This window comes from Gobio gobio (genome assembly GCF_949357685.1).
Source record: "Gobio gobio genome assembly, chromosome: 9".
NCBI lineage: Eukaryota > Metazoa > Chordata > Actinopteri > Cypriniformes > Gobionidae > Gobio > Gobio gobio.
The window spans coordinates 44,755,556-44,777,888 of record NC_137115.1 but is presented as its reverse complement, the minus strand read 5'-3'; the positions used below and the strand labels follow the sequence as shown (position 1 = coordinate 44,777,888).

The following is a 22,333-nucleotide window of genomic DNA, read 5'->3' as shown; positions in this document are numbered from 1 at the left end:
ACAAAATTACACCTGAAACACTTCATCACTTGGTGTCTTCAGTCCCTAAACGTCTTTTAAGTGTTGTGAAAAGGAATGGCAACATTACAAAGTGGTAAATGCCTTACTGTCCCAACTTTTTTTGAAATGTGTTGCAGGTCTAAATGACAGGAAAGGATGCATATTTACAAATGACATGAAGTTGACCAAACAAAACATTAAATATTTTGTGTTCAATTGTGTTCAATTTGTGTCTGCAATGAAATACAAGTCAAAGTAAATTTAGAAATCACTTCTTTTGCGTTTTCCATACTGTCCCAACTTTTTCTGATTTGGGGTTGTATTTTTTTTTTTTATAAAATAAAAATTGGAAATTCACCCATTTTTTAATGCAGTTGTTAGACCTATAGCTTGGAGCTTGTCATACCCCCATTAACACCCATACAGCAAACAATAGATTTTCAGTTTTTCTTTTGTATATACAGATTTATGTTTTTGAACAATGTCTCTTAAAATAGTAACATATTTAAAATAACATTTTATCTCTCTCTGAACACACACACATACACCGATCAGATATAACATTATGACCACCTTCCTAATATTGTTTTGGTCCCCATTTTGCTGCCAAAACCCTGACCCGTCGAGGCATGGACTCCACTAGACCCCTGAAGGTGTGTTGTGGTATCTGGCACCAAGATGTTAGGAACAGATCCTTTAAGTCCTGTAAGTTGCGAGGTGGGGCCTCCATGACTTGTTTGTTCAGTACATCCCACAGATGCTCGATTGGAGATCTGGGGAATTTGGAGGCCAAGTCAGCGCCTCAAACTCGTTGTTGTGCTCCTCAAACCATTCCTGAACCATTTTTGCTTTATGACAGGGCGCATTATCCTGCTGAAAGGGTGTACATGGTCTGCAACAATGCTTAGGTAGGTGGTACGTGTCAGAGTAACATCCACATGGATGGCAGGACCCAAGGTTTCCCAGCAGAACATTGCCCAAAGCATGACACTGCCTCCGCCGGCTTGCCTTCTTCCCATAGTGCATCCTGGAGCCATGTGTTCCCCAGGTAAGTGACGCACACGCCCCCGGCCATCCACGTGATGTAAAAGAAAATGTGACTCATCAGACCAGGCCACCTTCTTCCATTGCACCGCGGTCCAGTTCTGATGCTCACATGCCCACTGTTGGCGCTTTTGGCGGTGGACAGGGGTCAGCATGGGCACCCTGACGGGTCTCAATGAGCCTTGACCCTGTTGCCGGTTCACCACTGTTCCTTACCACTGCAGACCGGGAACACCCCACAAGAGCTGCAGTTTTGGAGATGCTCTGACCCAGTCGTCTAGCCATCACAATTTGGTCAAACTCGCTCAATACGCTTGCCCATTTTTCCCGCTTCTAACAATATTTTCAACTTTGAGGACAAAATGTTCACTTGCTGCCTAATGTATCCCACCCACTAAGAGGTGCCGTGATGAAGAGATAATCAGTGTTAATGTTATGCCTGACCGGTGTATATACACTTAGTTTTAACCCAAATTTTAGTTAAATATGGACAAACCCAACTTTTGGATTAAAAATGTAATAAAAAAATGTAACCCAATGGTTGGGTTTGTCCATATAAATGTCTGCATGCTACTGGAGCTCGTAAAGACAGCCTTTACAAAAAGTTCTGTTACAAACATTCAGCAGGAATGTCGATGTTGCTGGATCAGCCTTGTTTAAAAGAAGCTTGTGAATTACGTGCTTCCTCTAGTCAATGACAAATGGAAACAGTTTATTCCTCAGGATCACACCAAAACAATCCGTCTCATGGCAGGACCGTCTAGACAGAGCAAAGGTATAGATTGATAACATCTTCAATCAAACCCCTCAAACCCCAAGCTGTAAACAGGATGAAAGTTTGCAAGCAGTAATGAAATGGGTATGTCTTCTATTTTTGATCTAATACATGTTTGTATGTCTAATACGGATTTCTTTTTTGCACATTCAGTGAACTACGGATTAAATGAATCTCCCCTTATGACCTAGACCTACAGCTTAAGACATATAAAGTCAGTACACAACGGAAGTCACATTTGTCTCTCCTTACATGAAGTACAGCGAATGACAATCCAGTTTGAGACACTGCCCTTACTGGAGAGAGTCTCATATTTCACTTCACATCAACAGCTAAGCATTCACAGGGGAGAAACGAAGCACAGCAACCTTGAAAGGGAGTGAAAGCTCTTCTGCTCTTGATAAGGCTAGTAGCTAGCAAAACACTGCAAGACTGAAACTCTGAATGAGCGGACTGCTAAGAGTTTTATTTTGGTAATTTGTCCGTATGTCATGTAAAAATTTTGATAATTTTGCATTGGATTTCAATGCTTTTGTCTTTAAATCTAAAAGCTTCCTTTTTTAATGCTTTATGACACTCTGGAAATCTAATATTAAGTATTTATAGAAATATCCACAATTAATTTTTTTATTAATAATTAATCCATCCATCTATGCTTTATCCGCTTGCAGAATCTGTGAAAATGTGAATAATTTTAACTAAATAAGAGAGATCATAGAAAATGCATGTTATTTTTTATTTAGTACTGTCCTGAATAAGATATTTGGACATAAAAAAATAGAAAAAAGACAAAAAAATTGCTGAATTTATTAAAATGACCCCGTTCAAAAGTTTATGAACCATTGATTCTCAGTGCTGTGTGTCGTTCCCTGGATGATCCACGGCTGTTTTTGTTTTTGTTTTGTGATGGTTGTTCATGAGTCCCTTGTTTGTCCTGAGCAGTTAAACTGCCCAATGTTCTTCAGAAAAATCCTCCAGGTCCTGCACATTCTTCAGTTTTCCAGCCTCTTTTTCATATTTGAACCCTCTCCAGCAGTGACTGTATGACTTTGAGATCCATCTTTTCACACTGAGGACAATTGAGGGACTCAAACACAACTATTAAAAAAGGTTCAAACATTCACTGATGCTCCCGAAGGAAACACGATGCATTAAGAGCCGGGGGTGAAAACTTATTGAATTTGAAAATCAAGGTAAATTGTACTTTTTTTGTCTTCCAGGAAACATGTAAGTATCTTCTGTTGCTTCCGAAGGGCATTACTAAATGAAAAAAATTTAAGTAATATTTAAACAAAATAAGAAAAATTTGGACATCATCCTCCTGTTCACAAGTTTTCACCCCCGGCTCTTAATGCCTCGTGTTTCCTTCTGGAGCATCAGTGAATGTTTGAACCTTTTTTTAATAGTTGTGTTTGAGTCACTCAATTGTCCTCAGTGTAAAAAGATGGATCTCAAAGTCATACAGTCACTGCTGGGGAAAGATGCTGGAAAAGAATGTGCAGGACCTGGAGGATTGTTCTGAACATTGGGCAGTTTAACTGCTCAGGACAAACAAGGGACTCAAGAACAAGCATCACAAAACAAAAAAACAGCCGTGGATCATCCAGGGAACGACACACAGCACTGAGAATCAATGGTTCATTTTAATAAATTCAGCTATTTTTTTGTCTTGTGAACTATATGTAAAACATTTTTATGTAAAATATCTTATTCAGGACAGTACTAAATAAAAAAATAACATGCATTTTGTATGATCCAGTTAAAATTATTCACATTTTCACAGATTCTGCATACTTTTTCTTGCAACTGTATCATGTAATAAATTTGATAATTTTGCATTGGATTCCAATGCTTTTATCTTTAAATCTAAAGGCTTTTTTTGTTTTTGTTTAAAATGCTTTATGATGTACTCTGGAAATCTAATATTAAGTATTTATAGAAATATACACAATTATTTGTGTACTAATCCATCCATCCAACTTTAAAACTAAACTTTCAAAAAGACTTTGATAAGCCAAACTTTGCTTTCTAGTTAGAAATTACAGTGTTTTGCAATTCAAATTCAATTAAAATCCAGGAATTGAAAAGACATTCTCCATTCAGTACTAAATGCTGTAGAAACCTGTTTTGTTTCATGTTAAACCTTTTATGTTATTCTTTTCAAACAGCTGACTTGATCCTAAATCGATATTCAATAGTCAGTAAATGCAAGTTGCAAAGACCAGCTGTTTGTTGATCCAGATTTACACCGTAAAAGCTCTATTATGGTGGAGAAGGTCAGGAAACTCTCAGGCAGACATATCAGTCATCACCTTCGACCTTACTCAATACTGAATTAACTTGAGTCTCTGTTTATGCAAATAATCAAGATTAGTGTTCAGACGCTCTGACCGCAAAGAGGGTCCTCATAAGCCACCGACTCTCTGTGGGATGTGCAAAATGTAATTAAGTGTGTGGATTTTTAATTAATCTGGCCCTAGTTGAGCCATTTCTATCAAACGATTGTAACTGGCATTAGAGCTTTTGGAGTGCCGCATGGGCTGGGTGCTTACACATATTTGGCAGTGAGGGTGCAGTAATTACTGCTGGTTCCCGGGATCCCTGTGGTAAGTGAGCATTACTTTTCCCAATGCTACGATCCCTGTTCCTATGGTGCAGGCAGCAATATGCATGCATGACTGCGGTGGGATAATTATGCTGTGGACTCCGCAGGGACGGATGTCTTTTACCACTCTCTGTGATTGCAAGCACCTCTAAGAGGACACACATTCACAAACACTTCTGACTAGTTCTACTGACTTACCCCCGGTTTCACAGACAAGGCTTGGGCCTAGTCTCAGACTAAAATGCATGTCATTTTTGAGCTGTTTTAACTGAAAGCAACTTGCCCTGACATATCCTAAAATAGGTCAGTGCTATTGTTTTGTCTCAAGATGCACACCAGAATTTGTTTTTTCTAAGGCACGTTTATAGAAGCTACTTAAATGTCTACCCAAAAGCCCTGTCTGTGAAACCAGGCCCATGTGTTTAATGCATTTCCATTAATACATAGCCTACAACTATGCTGTACTAGCTACACACATTATACTGTCAAGGAGCATATATTTAGAATAATGTAGTAAAACAGCATGGAATGTTTTTTAATCACTCCACTGACTACTATGGGAGTTGGTGTTTTCTGACTTCAGGTTTGCTCGTTGAGGGGTTTCTCTCATAAGTGAGCAGGCAGCTGGAGGATTACAGAATGTTTGAGTGGGGAAGCCTCTGTTCCACTCCTATACGCTGCTCCAAAGCGGCTTTCAGTGTGTGCGTTGCTCTTTTGACACACAAAGCTTGATTTTTTTTGCTAGTGGAGAATAACTGTGAAAAATAAATAAATGCATATGTAATTATTTATACAGAGAGAGACGCTATAAGGGGAGAAGACACTACAGATGATGGCAAAGTTTTGCCTGCATTTGTATAGAACACAATGGGAAACTACATTGAACACAATGGGAAACATAAACACACACACACACACACACACACACACACACACACACACACACACACACACACACACACGTTTGTTTTTGTGAAATGTGAGGACATTCCATAGGCGTAATGGTTTTTATACCGTACAAACCAAATTTTCTATCCCCTTACACTGCCCCTGCCCCTAAACCTACCCATCACAGGAGACTGTGCAGTTCACTTTCTGTGAAAAAAAACTTGTTCTGTATGATTTATAAGCATTTTGAAAAGTGATGACATGGGTAACGTCCTCATATTTCACCCTCTTTTTGTAATACCTATGTCATACCCATGTCATTATACACATTTGTGTCCTGATATTTCACAAAAACATGCCCACACACACACACACACACACACACACACACACACACAGAGAGAGAGAGAGGGCTTATGTTTGTATTAAAATCAGCTGGGGAACTTTTTTTGCTAAGGTGTCCCTGCCTCATCTGTAGTCATTCCATAATATATCAGCCACAATATAGGCCTACATTACGTTAGCAGAGCAGAACGTCTAATAGCCTACATGCAGTGACTCTGGTCCAGCTAGTGGAGCTGAGCATCTCCAGCTGCTTTCCCATTCCCAGTGCTGAGCCACGAGACAGTGATACTGGAACTACTGCGCCACCCTCATGAACGCCAAGGGACTGCAAGCACTCGGCGCATTTAAAAACCCCTGCAAAGCACTGAGGGAGTTACAGTGCGAATTGGACTCTGATTGAGTAAAAGTTCGCCCGGGATTTTCTTGTGGACAGTAGGACAGATATACGAAAACATGGCAAACAAAGGACAGCAACCTCCCTACCTTCACTTGGCAGAGCTGACCGCATCCCAGTTCCTGGATATCTGGAAACATTTTGATGCAGACGGTGAGTCCAGATGCGCTGTTTATTCCACGGATTCTGATTCTGAAAAAGAATGTCTCAAGTGAAATGTTCTCATTAAAAAGGCAGAAAAAAAGTTTGACGCTAACAATAAACACTTGTAGGGTTCAATATATCAAAGTGTAAGTGTGAAAACTAAAGAATTTGGCTGTTTTTACGTGCGAAACTTAATAAACAACATGTGTGACCTAATGTCATTCTAATCCGTGGGCTAATGTATACATTAAATTGTAGACAATGGCTTGAAACTAATTTAGGAAATTAAAAAAAATGCCTGAAAATGTAATTTCTGAAAAAAAGTATATAGAAACACGTCCTATTTATAGATTGTATCCATGTTCGTCATTTTTTTGGTGTTGCTTGATAATTATTCAGCATTTTTAGTGCACTGCCTCTTCTTGGCACAAATCGGGAGTAGCTTGCCTACTACTGTTATGATCTAATAATAAGCCATGGACAAAGTCAATGAAAACCTATAGGCTACGACTTGGTTTGATTAATACATTTATTAGTGAGTAAGCCTATCGCGTTTCCAGCTACTCCAGAAGGGGCTCCATATATAGCCTATAGTGTGTAGTGTCCCATTAGTGACATTCATTTTTACGCCAAATGTTTCACCGATTGGGGCTGTATTTCAAAATAGTGACCTGGCCATCATCGTTTTTGTGTATCATGCGCGCGCTGGTTTGAGAAAGCCCAAGTTCACTTTCTCCAACACGGTTTTCCCAAGTTTTTGCTTTGGGTTTTTTTACGCATCCTGGGCATCTGTCAGTGCGCATTGTTGGGATGATGGGTGTGTGTTCAAGGTCCTCATCACCCAGGACATCTTGTGAAGATCACTTACAGGAAGCTCATCGGATGTTAGCAGCTTTCGTACATCCTGCAATATCTAAAGCTGAAAATATCATTGACAAATTATTTATGTATTAGGAACACAATCGTGTCCGTGGGGCAGATGTTGTCTTTGTTGGCAACTTGTTTCGGGTTTCTTTCCTGTTCGTTTCCCGCCTAATTTGTATAGCCTAAATGAAATACCGAAAATTTGATAGGCTAAATAACCTACTATTATGTGAAGATCGTAGTTTGTTAATCTTGAATATCTAACCATTAATATGTCTACCTCTTATAGGAAACAGGAAAAAATGAAAGGTCCCTCGTTGAAAGTCAAAACAACGTTTTCATAAAACCTGTTTAAAGTATTTAAGTGCTTCAAGGTACACGATCTGTCAAGTTCCTGAGGGACGTATTGTGATATGTTAAGTTAAAATGTAACCAATTACAAATGTAACTGCCTCAAAATTGTTTTAAGAGAGAAATTGATCTGATTTTTTTAAATGAAGATTCTCAGTCATCCACATTATCATAGAATCTCTTCTAGAAGATACTGAGAAGCATCTGGAATTATTTTCCATTAAAGATGCTTTACTACTCATTCAATTGTCTTGATGGGAATTCCTTCCATTTTACTATCAGTAAAGTTCATAGCTACTGCAATACAATTGAATTTAAGCTTCAGCAAGTAACACATTTTGTCGTCATAGTCCAAAATGGCTACTCCAAAACATCAGTTCTATATCCAAGATGGCTGGCCATGCCGGAAAAATTATGATAATAGCATACCAGGGCTATCAGGTATAGAATTATAATTTGGTAGAAAAAATGAATGGCCAATGTGTAATTAATGCTTGGGCCATATATTGCATATATAAGCATGTTTGAATCAACAATCTGTACACATTGACATTTTCAAAGACCACGAGTTCAACGCGTAAACAAAAATTGAATTAATTGTAAAGAAAATGAATGGTTATATTGTCTCGCAAAATGTCAGAGCAATCATATCGACACCAGATGGCAACATTGCAGTCAATTCCAGCATACTCAGAAGGATTAATGCATGTATAAACGATTAATTATGTATTGCACCCAACATTTTAGTAGATTCATTATTCTGTATAGATCTTTGGCTACAATCAATGCAGTGTTCAGTGGTCATTCTCTCAACACAATAGTTGGATCAATTGCTGACACACCAGTAAGACTGCCTGTCTTTTACAAACAGCTCATATAGTATTTTCTTAGCCATGCAGTGATGGTTCTTCACATTTATTATAAATAACAGAAAGAGATATTTCCCCTGAGTCATGTGTCCAGCTGTCTAGAAATGCCACTATAATCCACAGGCAAATTAATCAAAATAGAAGTTCAGACTAAGATGTGATAATAAGACAATACTTACGAACCCACTGTAGTTCTCAATTCACATAAATTACAATCACTTTGGTGATGTATTGGGCCATACACACAAAATCCCATTTCAAACGCGTACACATACGCATATTTCCTTTGCATAAGGGCCAATTTCCTGGCATGGGAAATTACCCAGATGGTAGGCCTAATATTGCATTTATTTGTAATATTCTCTGAAGCATCAAGAAGAATCTCCTTTTCGTCTTTTCAAATAAATGGCTTTAAAAGGCTCATACTGTAAGGCCCCCAATTAGAGGAAAAAATGGAAAAGAGAGAGCCTTCAAAGCTTTAACTGGGAGACTAGCCATCAAAAGTTTTTAATTAAGAACTGTGTTACTTGGATTGGGTGCCAGCCAACAAATCAATCTAGAGTTAACCAGCTTCAATGCAGCCATCTAGGCCATCTCACTACTTAGCATTTCCAATCAGAGACAGTAGTTATCTAGTCATATAAAACATCATTATGGATGAAGACATCTCAGTAAGTACTAAACCATACTTCCTTATATTGCAGGGAATGGCTACATTGAGGGTAAGGAGCTTGAAAACTTCTTTAGCCAGCTGGACACTGCACGGAGAGGGGCTGGCGTGGTGAGTATAAGGACAAGTTAATAAGCATTAACATCTCATTATAAAGCACTGGATCTCTCAAACTAAACTGTGTAATTCTCAGAGCAATGAGTAAACGTTGGAAAACCCAAACCAGCCCTGTTGTATTCATTGTGCTCAATTTGAAACCGCGAGATAGATTCACGTCATCAACTTAAAAAAAGTTAATATTCTGTCATCATTTACTCACTCACCCTCGTTTCATTGACAAATGTATTTATTCAGTGGAACATAAAGTTCCTCTCAGAGTGTTTGGCATGGTAATGGCTATGACAATGTTGATATGTTTGGTCTTGGCAGAATATGCTACGCTGCTGCTGTTGTTGGTTATTGCTGCTGCTGCAGAGCAAGTACGGGACTTGCTACTGCCAATACATACACAGTACAATTTAGCATACATGAATTACCCATAGCAGATCTATACAGGTGGAGCTGGGGAAGGTGTAGGGTTTCTAAAAGCGTGCTGCAACTGCTAAAGCAAATGCTGACCAAGTATTTGAAGGTTGAGCAGAGAGTTAATTGGCTGCTAATACAGCAGGAATCAGTTGCGCCCTATCGAGAAAGATTGAGTCAAGGACTATCAGCCTGCACCATCTTGAGTTTCATGACAGAACTTTTTATATATTTCTGAAAAATGTCTCCATGTTTTGTTTTGTTTTTTGTCCATACAATTAAAGTTAATGGGATCCGATGTTGTTTTGGACCTCATTGACTTTCATTGTATGGACAAAAACAGTTGACAGTTGATTCATTTCTTTAAAATGAATAAATAATTACAGATTTCTCATTCAACCAATGGCAAGATTAGGGGGCGGGGCTACCTATTTGAAAGAATGGGCAGGTTTGAAACTTATAGAAGATAATGGAAATGTTCTTTTTTTTTGCAATTCTATCTCTTTAGATCGAATTCGTTTTTTTACCAAAAAAAACAACAAAAAAACATTTTCTATTCAGACCTTTTCCGTTTACTTAACAGACATTTCCTTTTACCCGAAAACACAATGCAAGGCGTAAATATGAGTAACGCACAATGTAAAATATGGGGAAAACCCACTATATTTAATACTATCAATACAGAAAATTCATATTATGAATATGAAGTACTTACAGTACATTGGGCCCTATTTTTACAGACTTTTCTTAGAGTGAACCACGTGCAAATCAAAAATCCAGTATAAAGACCCCAGATGACTAGGCAGATGGCTTTCAGAAAAGAGAGGACAGGAGATTTTATCTTTATCCATGTATGTTCAACAATAAAACGACGGGAGCCTCATAAAGTTAGCAATTCTATTATCTGCCTAATGAATATGGCAGCGGACAAAACGCCACTTATAAAGTGCAAGCTTTTTCCTAACCTAAGAAGCGCAAAATGAATAAAGCTTTTCCAATAAGCATCGAATGAGAAGAAGATTCATCTTGTTGCCTTCTTCATACAGGACCCCTCAAATGCAGCCTTTAAAGACAAGATGACAGAGTTCATGCAGAAATTCGACCAGAACAAAGACGGGAGAATTGAGATGTCAGAGGTAGAGGAACACATCACTTACATCACTGTGACTCTGTTGACAAGCTTGTAAATATACTGTATACCCTAAGAGACTGCAATTATCCCATCATCCTTTCTGAGAAGAGGAAACTAATGCCTCACATCACTTTAATCATACCTGTAGCTTATGAATAGAGCTGTCCAAAAAGAGCCGGTCTCAAATAGGAAAAATGGAGGTTTTCAATTATTTGCACTCCCTTGTTGTATGGGTGTCTAATCCAATCATCTATACTTTCCATCAGCTGGCTCAGATCTTGCCCACAGAAGAGAACTTCCTTCTCTGCTTTAGACAGTTTGTGGGATCCAGCACTGAATTCATGGCAGTAAGTGATGATGCTACTTTTTCATTTCATAGATCAATGGTCAATGGTGTGTGTGTATATACAGCACACATTTCCTCTTGGGAACCATACAAATATTTCCCTTCACCCATTCATTACAATGCATAGCCAAATACTACTGAGCGGTTTGATCATCAGAAAGTGACTGCCTCAATGATGTATTATGTCAAGTTGAAGAGAGAATGGAACTAAGGAGAAAGGGAAGCTTTTTAATCATCCAGTGTGGTAGGCAAGCCTTTTAAAGGGATAGAATGAGTAAGTACAAACTTCTATTTTCAGACGCATGTATTATAGATGTGCTGCTGTAATTCTCCGTAGACCTGTAGAGGGAGGCATCTATCTTTGATAAGACCCTGTGATGGAAACAAGGCCAGCTGCTAGATTAAAACATTCATTAAATGGCATTTCGTGCTCCTTGTTCTCACAATGCATAGCTGCTTCGAACTGAAAATAAGGAGGGTACGCAGATAAAGACGTTTTAATAAATGTACTGTAACAATTATTTGCCAATTATTTCTCCACTTCGGCATTTACGTGCACCCCTATTCCTCTGATTTGTCAAACCTAATATAATTATAAGCTGTACTGATGGCACAGTATCTTTGTATGTTTGTCTGTATCTGTAGGCCTGGCGGAAATATGACACAGACCGCAGCGGTTTCATTGAGGCTAATGAACTTAAGGTACGATTTCTATTACTTTTCCTGCTGTGGCCTTCACAACAATCCTGAAAAGAGTTTCCAAAGCCACTAATGTGATGAGGCAGATGGAAACTATGCAAATCGCCCTGGATTTGGTGGCTGGCACCCGAAGAGAGTATACAAATCACTACATTTGTAAATGAAGCAAATGAAGCAATGATCACTGAGGAGACAATGACCTCAAAAAAAAAAGTGTAGCAGATGTCAGGCTTAAGGGCTTTCGCAAAACAGGAGAGGTTTTGTAAGATAATACACTCTAAGAAGAAAAGTTTCTATATAGAACCTTTATAGAATATAAAGGTATACAGTATATATATATATAATATAGAAGGGATCTGCCATGTGTTTCTTATATAGAACCTTTTAGGGGTTATCATATCATGGATTGGCAACACTTTACAATAAGGTTCATTAGTTAACTACATTAGTAAACATGAACTAATAAGGATATGCACTTATAAGGCATTTATTTATCTTTGTTAATGTTAATTTCAACATTTACAAATACTTTATTAAAATCTTGTTAACATTAGTTAATGCACCGTGAACTAACATGAACAAACCATGAACAACTGAATTTGTAACAAATTATATCATTGTATTGCTCTTGGTTAGTTCATATTAGTTAATACATTAACTAATGTTAACGAATGAAACCTTATTGTAAAGTGTTACCCATGGATTTAGTTTTAATTAATTCATTTTCTTTTAGTTCACTAATTAATTTTATGCTCGCAAACAGATTATTAGTACCTGTTAAACATTAAATTATAGAACATTTTTAGCATAAATTGAGTCAAGGTTTCTATATTGAACTTCATTGAACCGTTTTGTAGTAAATGGGATAATTTGACACCCTGGCATAAGAAGCTACATTTCCTTTTAACAAGTTTTTAAACTCTAAATCAACTATTTGAATGTATATAAAATCATCAGAATCCTTTTTTCAACAGGGCTTCCTCTCTGACCTGCTTAAAAAGGCAAACAGACACTACGACGACCAGAAATTGCAGGAATACACACAAACAACAGTGAGTAGTTGTCTTTGTGGTGGCATTAGTCAATATCTTATAGACTACCTCCTAGAGCCACATTTACTAAACAGGGCAAATTAGCGCGAGAGTGCAATCTCAAAAAAACGCAGATGGGAGTGGAAAGTTCTGCGCAGGATCTACTTATGACGCGCAAATTAAAGAACACAGACGCAGCTGGATCATTTAAATTTACATTTATGCATTTGGAAGACGCTTTTATTCAAAGCGACTCACATTGCATTCAAGGTACACATTTTAAATTTTTGTCAGTTCTTGCGTTCCCTGTGAATCGAACCCATGACCTTGGCGTTGCTAGCGCCATGCTCTACTGTTTGAGCTTCAGGAAAGTGATCATTTGCATAATGACCAACGCAATGTACCAAGAGCAGCGCAAGCATCTGGTTTAAGACTTTCCTTTTTTGGGTGGTAAATAATGACGCAAATACTAGCAAATTGACGAGTGCAAACCTTAGTAAATGACCTTGCGTGATTCATTTAAACACTCTCCTCCCATAAATTTTGCATCTAAACGGGAAACTCCTACAAATGCATAGGCAATAAGGTCAGCCGCAAAAATAACCCTGTCTACGCCTTTTCAGCGCTAATCTTTCACTGTGCCTTTAGTAATTCCTGACAGTAGTATTTTAAGAGGGTTTGCACTGGCGCAAGCTGTTAGTAAATCTGGCCCCTAATGTCCTATCTTTAATGACATTTACTTTTTAATGACAACAAGCTTTTACCCCATAACAATCATTTAACATCGAACACAAATATAAAACTTTAAAGTGTTATTTTACCTTAAAATCCTGGAGCCGTTTGCCACCATGCTTGAGTGACTTGTACATGCACCGACCCCACGGGTTGTGTCTGCACTCCAGCTGTGCTAACATATGTCCATTTCTTAAGGCCAGAGACACAAACTTATATTTTTCCAAGGCAAGCCAGCTGGATAATTGAGAGCCTTAGTTGTCCTCTACCCACTGTGAAAAACAAAATAAGTTAAGAAATGTTGTGCAGCCATATGAAGTGTTGATTTAATAAAGACATTTGAAGCAAGTTCAGAGGCCAGTTGCATAAACTTAGTCATTATGTTAAGACTGTGTCTTATGAACTAGTACCAACAACTAGCAATTAGACCAATCTGCGTTTTTATGTGACTGAAAAAACACTTATGAACAGAACAGACTTAAAGAAAGTCTTAGCAGTTTATGCATTATGCATGATTTCCTTACCGTGTAAACATTTAAACGGTGTCATTTTCTCCTTTTTAGCTCAAGATGTTTGATCTAAATGGCGATGGGAAACTGGGTCTGTCTGAAATGGCGAGGTGAGAAATAAAAATAAAAAATTCACATGCACATTGTAAGACACATCAACCTAATAATAATTTTTCTGTTCATGTCAAGACTTCTGCCGGTTCAGGAGAATTTCTTGTTGAAGTTTCAGGTGAGAGCACATTCATACATGAAGTTTTTATCTTTCCTAAGATCTAATATTTTGAGTTACTAATCATTGTTTTTATTGCCGATCAGGGTGTCAAGCTGACTGCTGAGCAGTTCAACGCCATCTTTACATACTATGATAAGGTGAGGTATAATCCAGCAAAACAGCTGAATGTCTTTTGCAGGGCTTTATGATGTTGTGTAGGTTTGTATGCACTGGAAATCTGATCCTACCCTCCTTCGTGAATGCAAAACAGTGTCCCCATTCACCTGTGCAGGAAAATGAGCAGAAGCACCTGCACCTGTTTTTTTCTGCCCACATCTTTCAGCTTGGTGGTAACATTATTTGTAAAGTGATTTAAAATGCTAAATCAAAAGCACATTTACAACAGTTTAAGTGCTAACCACAAGTAATTACAGAAATCCCAGTGAAAATTGCTGCAAGATGAAAATTGCTATTTAATGCTGTACTACTACAAGTTCATCATTAGGAAGGCAAGATGATGTCAACCTTGTTCTGTGTAATCTGTGAGCAAATAGAGAGCATTAGACAACAGCACCATACTATGAATATTATACATGAAATGTAATCCACATGAACACAATGGGCGCAATCGTACACCTGGCGCAAAGTGGTTTTTGCTAGTTTTAGCCTGACGCAGTTATCATTTTCACATCCAGCTCCCCATTGTTTAAATAGCAAATGCACTCGTGCCCATCTGTTCGCCCATGGGCGTGCTTGTTTGAAAACTAGGTGTGTCCATTGTTGACCCCATTGACCAGCAAAAACCTGGTCTAAAGTCAATAGCGCAGTATTTTTTGTGCTATTTAAAGGGCGCGTTAGTAATATGCGCCTATAGGCAGGTGCACAACGCACATACACTCTGCTTATTACACACACACACACACACACAGGGATGTGCAGCAGCACACAAACATTTTTAAATATTAAAAATAAAAGGATTCCACTCTAGAGAAGCGTCCAGTCTTTCCACTCGCAAATTTCGCCATGTAAATAGCAATCTGCCATGGTGCAAGTGCAACTGGCTTTTAAAGGGAATGGGAGTTGAGACTCTGATTGGTTTATTGCACGTTAAGCCCAAAACACATCCATGACTCAAAGTCTACTCAAAGTCAAAGTGTACCTAAGAGACTAGGTGCAACCCTTTTGGACCATGCGCCAGACTGTTTTTAGCAAAAGTGGATTCAGACACGTCCTAAGTGCACCTGCGCCATGCCCTTCAGACCATGCGCTTAGATCATTAAAATAGGGCCCAATGTGTATCAAATGTTAGCATGTAAGTGCAGAATTAATGTCGAATTTGTCTCTCTCAGTCTCCACCCAGCAGTTAAAATGTCTTTCTATTATGAAAAATATTGAGAGCGATGCACATGCCAGGCCATCTAAGCACTATTATAGTTTACAGTCATAAAATAAGAATTGAAACAAACCCTGTTAGAAATGCTATTTCTTCCAAACGCCTGTCTAAGTCAAGCAAAAGCCAGTAAACATTTTACAAATGAATATGGTTCTGTTCATACACCACATATGAACCGACTCTAATAGGATAATTCACCAAAAAGTAAAAAGATCTGTCATCATTTACTTACCCTTGTATGACTTCCTTGTATTGGACACCAAAGCTGACATTTTACTGGTCACTCTTTTCCATGCTAAAAAATGCATGGGGACTGAAGCTTTTTACCATCAAAAAGGCACTTTAAGACCTGGTTTCACAGACAGGGCTTAGATTAAGCCAGGATTAGGCCTTAGTTTAATAGGACATTTAAGTAGCTTTTATAAACATGCCTTAAAAACAATACCGATGTGCATCTTGAGACAAAACACTCATGCAAGTTGCTTTTTAGTTAAAACAGCTCAAACATGTTAAATTTCAATGTGTTACGCACACAAAGCTATTTTATGTCTCCTGGAATTTTAAAATCTAGGAAAGAAGAATCAATACAGTTTTGTAAATTGTGAATTTCATGGGTGTTGTTTTCTGCTTTCAAGGATGGAAACGGCTACATTGACGAGCAGGAGCTGGATGCTCTCCTGAAGGACCTCTATGAGAAGAACAATAAGGTGAGATGAGAAGGCTCAGAATTAATATAGCATTTCACAGTGACAAACAACAAAAGCAATCTTACTGTACTGTACTGTGCTTGTGTTTAACCTCAGGATGTGGACACCAAGAGCCTGACTGGTTATAAGCAAAGCATCATGGCACTGTCAGACGGGGGAAAACTGTACCGCACAGAGCTGGAGATTGTCCTTTGCCGGGAGCCCATGGTGTGAATCGAGGCTTCCTGACCTCCATCTCAGCTCTGTTCCAGCTGCCTGAATACTGTAACCGTGTGCATGTGCCGGGCACCCCCGTCCCCCTCCAAGCCCCCCTCTTTAAATGAGTTCTGAATGAGTGTGCACAGAAAAGCACAAAATCTGTCCTCTCCCCTTCTTTCCTTTCCCTTCCCACAACCCGATCGCCACTGCTTTCCTTTGCCTACAAACTGCAGCTACTATGATGCCCTCTGCTCAATTTTTAAACTACATATTTAAATAAGAATCTTTCTGAAAGAGTAGCAGACTAATGGTATAAAATGATTAGATATGTGACATTTATTTGGAGTGCTTGGCTTTAAATTCTTCTTCTTGTTTCCTCTTCAGTTTGTTTTTGTCCTCATTTCATCTTATTCCTGCCCAATTATGTTTGGGTTTGTGGTGTGTTTTTTTTGGCTGATACTGTTTAAGGATGTAAATGAGAGCATTAATAAAAGTTATGTGATATAAATTGTACGTTTTATGTTTTGTTTTTGCTCATCCAGATGCTTGAGAGTTGCAGGGATATTCCTTTTACAAAACAGAACACACTTCACTTTTTTTTGCCCTTTGTCACACGTAACATCTCATCCATTCCGTCAGTTCCTCTTTGACATGCTGGATGGAGACATCACATTTCTAGTAAAAAATATATTTCCTAATTGTGTCCAGATGCATTTAAACCACATTCAATTATTTATCGGCTAGACTTTCCTCTTACATAGCAGAGTTTGTAGAAATTCCTATCAATTAATCATCAGAACATGAATAATACATTCAAATGCAGTTTTGGATTTATAAATGGGGATTCTCTACACTGCTTGCATTGACTGATAACATTGCCCCAATGTACGCTGATGAACATTTATTTAACTAAATCTAATCTGACAAATCCAACCTATATTTTATTTAACATTCTATATATTATTTTAGCCCTATCAATTTAGCAAAAGGCACATTTCTTTAGCTGAAGACGACTGTTTAAAATAAAAACAAATAGGCTACTGATAATTAATTGGATTTGTTAATTATTTTTCTTAAACATTTCTGGAGACATTTGGATTTTTTTTTTTTAATTCTTAGCATGTGCTAAAAGGGTTAGTTCACCCAGAAAATGAAAATAATGTAATTTATTACTCACCCTCACGCTCCATTCATCTTCGGAACACAAATTAAGATATTTATGTATGTTGCAATCTGAAGGCTCATTGAGGCCTCCATAGGGAGCAAAGCAATTTACACTCTTAAGATCCATTAATGTACTAAAAACATTTAAATCGGTCCATGTGAGTACAGTGGTTCAATATTAATATTATAAAGCGACGAGAATATTTTGGGTGCGCCCAAAAAAAAAACTAAATAACGAATTCTAATTAAAACACTGCTTCATGAAGCTTCAGAGTGTATCGAATCATGATTCGGATCGCGTGTCAAACCGCCAAACTGTTGAAATCACGTGACTTTGGCGCTCCGAACCACTGAATCGACTCACTGATTCGATACGCTCCGAAGCTTCATTCAGCAGTGTTTTGAAATCGGTTATCACTATATAAGATGTTATTTCGGTTTTCTTGGCGCACCAAAAATATTATCGTCGCTTTATAATATTAATATTGAACCACTGTACTCACAAGGACCGATTTAAATATGTTTTTAGTACATTAATGGATCTTGAGAGTGTAAATGGCTTTGCTCCCTATGGAAGCCTCACTGAGCCTTCAGATTTCAAGAAAAATATCTTAATTTGTGTTCCGAAGATGAACGGATGTGTTCCGAAGATGAATTTTTGGGTGAACTAACCCTTTAAGTGATACCGGTGAGAATCTTGGTCAAAACAAATGAACTGTAAAAGGAAAATAATATGCTGGGACAGTTACTCAGCTCCAAAAAAAATTGCTTTTAAAAGCTTTGCCTTCCCCTCTTTACCTATTGTATACAATAACAATAACACATTCATAGTCTGGTATAATGTCTATATTATAATTGCTAGACTAATAGATTAATAAATGCAGATAATCCTGTTCTTTTATTGATGCTGTTTAAATATATCTACTGTGAGTTTAAAGAGGAATTGAGAGTGGATGGCTAAATTCACCTCTTCTCTATAGCCTTTCTACAATGCAAAATGTTCTTCAAAAAGAAGATAAGAAGGTAATCGAAAATAATTTGGAGGCCTTCGATGCCTTTTAATTACTTTAGGCATCTAAAAAGACTTAAGAAGCTTATCTAGGTATAAAACATCTAATGGTGTCCATCAACAATTCAAAACAGTATTGGATTACATTAAAATTTGCCATAGTTCATAAAATTCTGGATACTGGATACTATAATTTCTCTGTTAAATCAACAGATTTCATTCTTTTGATTTTTATGTATTTAGCAGATGCTTTTCCTACCGATGTTATTTTCATTAAAGTGAACAAATCACATTAACAGCAGTAACCAAGACAAGCATCAGAGAATACACCGTACACAGGATTGGAATTCACTTTCTAAGCTATGCCTCAAACATGAATTGCTCACAGCAACTAAAACACACTAAACTTCTAACAGCCTTAGCTTATCTTCCCTGGATCTCCTGCAAGGCAAGGATGTTACCACTGAAGCACCAATGCTCTCTGCCACTCAGCGTATGCTAATATAATTATAAAGGCCTTTAATGTCCTTCAGGCTCATTGCGAGCCTCATAAGTCTCATAGCAAAATTAAAAGCATAAAAGGGAAAGGGGGGATGGTAGCTAAGATCAAGAAAGGACCAGCTAAAATGTGCTTAAATGGATGTTGAATGGTCATGATGCTAGGATCGGGGCTCATGGATTCACTCTTTACTTACTGCACAACATACTGAAAATATGGCAAGCATGTCTGGCAGTCATTGTAAAGTTAATTTGTCAGTATACACAGCATATGAAATGAAACTGCAGGATGCAACGTATGTAGGCGGATGATGTGCTATATCAGATCTGCAGTATAGAGACATCAGCCTTTATATCCTCTAAATAGCCTATAGAGAGAGAGAGAGGTGAGCCTTACACTGGTATTAGCACTTCTTGAAATAGTGAGGGTGAGGTTTAAATGTTCTGCAATGTGTGGAGCAACAATGACTCCAAGTGGCCACTTATTATTATTGCACTAGTATGTCTATATGCATATTACTTCACACTAATATAAGTGCTGGACATCTCAAATCACTTGTAATTTGTCTGGAAAATTGAGAACAACAGATCTTATGAAGGTTTGGACATATATGACCACGGAAATGTCTATATATATCCTCCTGGGACCCAGGAATAGACTTTTGTATATTGACATTATATTTTTGTGAATTTCTCTGACATCATACATGTCACAGTCTGGATGTCCTGTAAAGAGCACATTCGGGGCTTTGCAGAGATACCAAATGTTTTAGAGGTTTCACCAGGACAACAACTTCTTGGTCTTTAAAAACGGCTGACATTATGTTTTAGCACTCTTATGGAAATATGATCATATTTTTATATTATAATTTAAATTGGTTTAATTTTTAAATTGTTTGTTATAAATCAACATCTCAGGGAAATGTTATGGGGTTTCTAATCAAAATATGACTTTCTGTTACAAAACATTGATTTCATACATGTTCACTGTAGTGGACACCAGGACTTAAATCATGTTTATCAGGCATTTTGGAGACATAAGTGAATAGGGAAAGAAATTACATATCAATATTCCTATGAAATATTAGATATTATAATGAAAATGTTGTCAATTATTACACTTCTTTTTTTCATTACATGTTGCACCAAGAACGCATTAATATGCAAATTAGATGCAGTGTATAGATACATTACATTGAATGGGAAAATCCAAGTATGGCCATTTTACCCACATATTGCATAAAGTCAAATGGTATATCAATGCATTTCATTATATTTGTCAAAACATAGATCAGAATCATCTTTAAACAAAGTTAGTTTTAAAAAAAATCCTGAAACCTAAAAATTGATTGGTGAATTAAAAATAAATCCCATTGATTTTGCCTATTCGTGCAATTTCATGTCATTTTATTTTTTAAACAAGTCCTGGTGTCAACTACAGAGGACATATCATAACATATGATTAAAATATCCTTTTTCAAAAAAAAATTTTTTTTTCCATTTGTTTCATGCTCTAAACAATGTTATGACATGAAAATTAAAAAAACTTTTTTTTTCTGGGTCCCAGGAGGAATACATTATATATATATATATATACACACTCACCAAAAGGATTATTAGGAACACCATACTAATACTGTGTTTGACCCCCTTTCGCCTTCAGAACTGCCTTAATTCTACGTGGCATTGATTCAACAAGGTGCTGAAAGCATTCTTTAGAAATGTTGGCCCATATTGATAGGATAGCATCTTGCAGTTGATGGAGATTTGTGGGATGCACATCCAGGGCACGAAGCTCCCGTTCATCCACATCCCAAAGATGCTCTATTGGGTTGAGATCTGGTGACTGTGGGGGCCATTTCAGTACAGTGAACTCATTGTCATGTTCAAAAAAACAATTTGAAATGATTTGAGCTTTGTGACATGGTGCATTATCCTGCTGGAAGTAGTCATCAGAGGATGGGTACATGGTGGTCATAAAGGGATGGACATGGTCAGAAGCAATGCTCAGGTAGGCCGTGGCATTTAAACGATGCCCAATTGGCACTAAGGGGCCTAAAGTGTGCCAAGAAAACATCCCCCACACCATTACACCACCACCACCAGCCTGCACAGTGGTAACAAGGCATGATGGATCCATGTTCTCATTCTGTTTACGCCAAATTCTGACTCTACCATCTGAATGTCTCAACAGAAATCGAGACTCATCAGACCAGGCAACATTTTTCCAGTCTTCAACTGTCCAATTTTGGTGAGCTTGTGCAAATTGTAGCCTCTTTTTCCTATTTGTAGTGGAGATGAGTGGTACCCGGTGGGGTCTTCTGCTGTTGTAGCCCATCCGCCTCAAGGTTGTGCATGTTGTGGCTTCACAAATGCTTTGCTGCATTCCTCGGTTGTAACGAGTGGTTATTTCAGTCAAAATTGGTCTTCTATCAGCTTGAATCAGTCGGCCCATTCTCCTCTGACCTCTAGCATCAACAAGGCATTTTCGCCCACAGGACTGCCGCATACTGGAAGTTTTTTCCCTTTTCACACCATTCTTTGTAAACCCTAGAAATGGTTGTGCGTGAAAATCCCAGTAACTGAGCAGATTGTGAAATACTCAGACCGGCTCGTCTGGCACCAACAACCATGCCATGCTCAAAATTGTTTAAATCACCTTTCTTTCCCATTCTGACATTCAGTTTGGAGTTCAGGAGATTGTCTTGACCAGGACCACACCCCTAAATGCATTGAAGCAACTGCCATGTGATTGGTTGATTAGATAATTGCATTAATGAGAAATTTAACAGGTGTTCCTAATAATCCTTTAGGTGAGTGTGTGTATATATATATATATATATATATATATATATAAATACAATTATTATTATTATTTTTTTTTATTTTTTTTGGAGAGTAAAGTGTTATGTTACTTTTGCGTTGGTCACCTGGGCTGGACTTGGTTGTTTATTTTTTAACATATTTATTAACTTGAAAACAAAAGTTCTATTTTTGGCAAATGTAAATACCCTTTCACACCAAAAGTGAAATGACTCAGGAGTTCAACATTCTTACTTTAGCAAAAAAAAAATATATATATATATAAATAATTAAATAATAATAATAATATTAAAATAATAAAATGTGATGTTTAACAAAAGTAATTTTTGCTTGTTAATATGGTTGAATTGGATCATCGAAGGTCAACAGCAAAGACATTGATTAATAAAGTGACATAAAAAGTTTGCGTT

At 37.6% G+C, this 22,333-nt stretch overlaps 1 protein-coding gene across 1 annotated transcript; it reads left to right on the top strand.

Moving 5' to 3' along the window:
- The first annotated feature begins 6,027 nt into the window (after window positions 1-6,027).
- On the top strand, window positions 6,028-16,941 carry calb2a (calbindin 2a). The gene is made up of 11 exons (XM_079825105.1): window positions 6,028-6,204; window positions 8,984-9,060; window positions 10,518-10,607; window positions 10,870-10,950; window positions 11,595-11,651; window positions 12,623-12,700; window positions 13,975-14,030; window positions 14,110-14,149; window positions 14,236-14,289; window positions 16,160-16,231; window positions 16,328-16,941. The coding sequence occupies exons 1-11, from the start codon at window positions 6,111-6,113 to the stop codon at window positions 16,442-16,444; spliced, it is 816 nt and encodes a 271-aa protein (XP_079681231.1). The 5' UTR covers window positions 6,028-6,110; the 3' UTR covers window positions 16,445-16,941.
- Window positions 16,942-22,333: the final 5,392 nt, after the last annotated feature.

Bases quoted from the DNA above. Each gene is read 5' to 3' on its own strand.
- calb2a (XM_079825105.1), top strand. From the start codon at position 6,111: ATGGCAAACAAAGGACAGCAACCTCCCTACCTTCACTTGGCAGAGCTG. The intron at 10,951-11,594 runs GTAAGTGATGAT...CTGTATCTGTAG, and splicing joins CCAGCACTGAATTCATGGCA to GCCTGGCGGAAATATGACAC. The intron at 14,031-14,109 runs GTGAGAAATAAA...GTTCATGTCAAG, and splicing joins GGTCTGTCTGAAATGGCGAG to ACTTCTGCCGGTTCAGGAGA.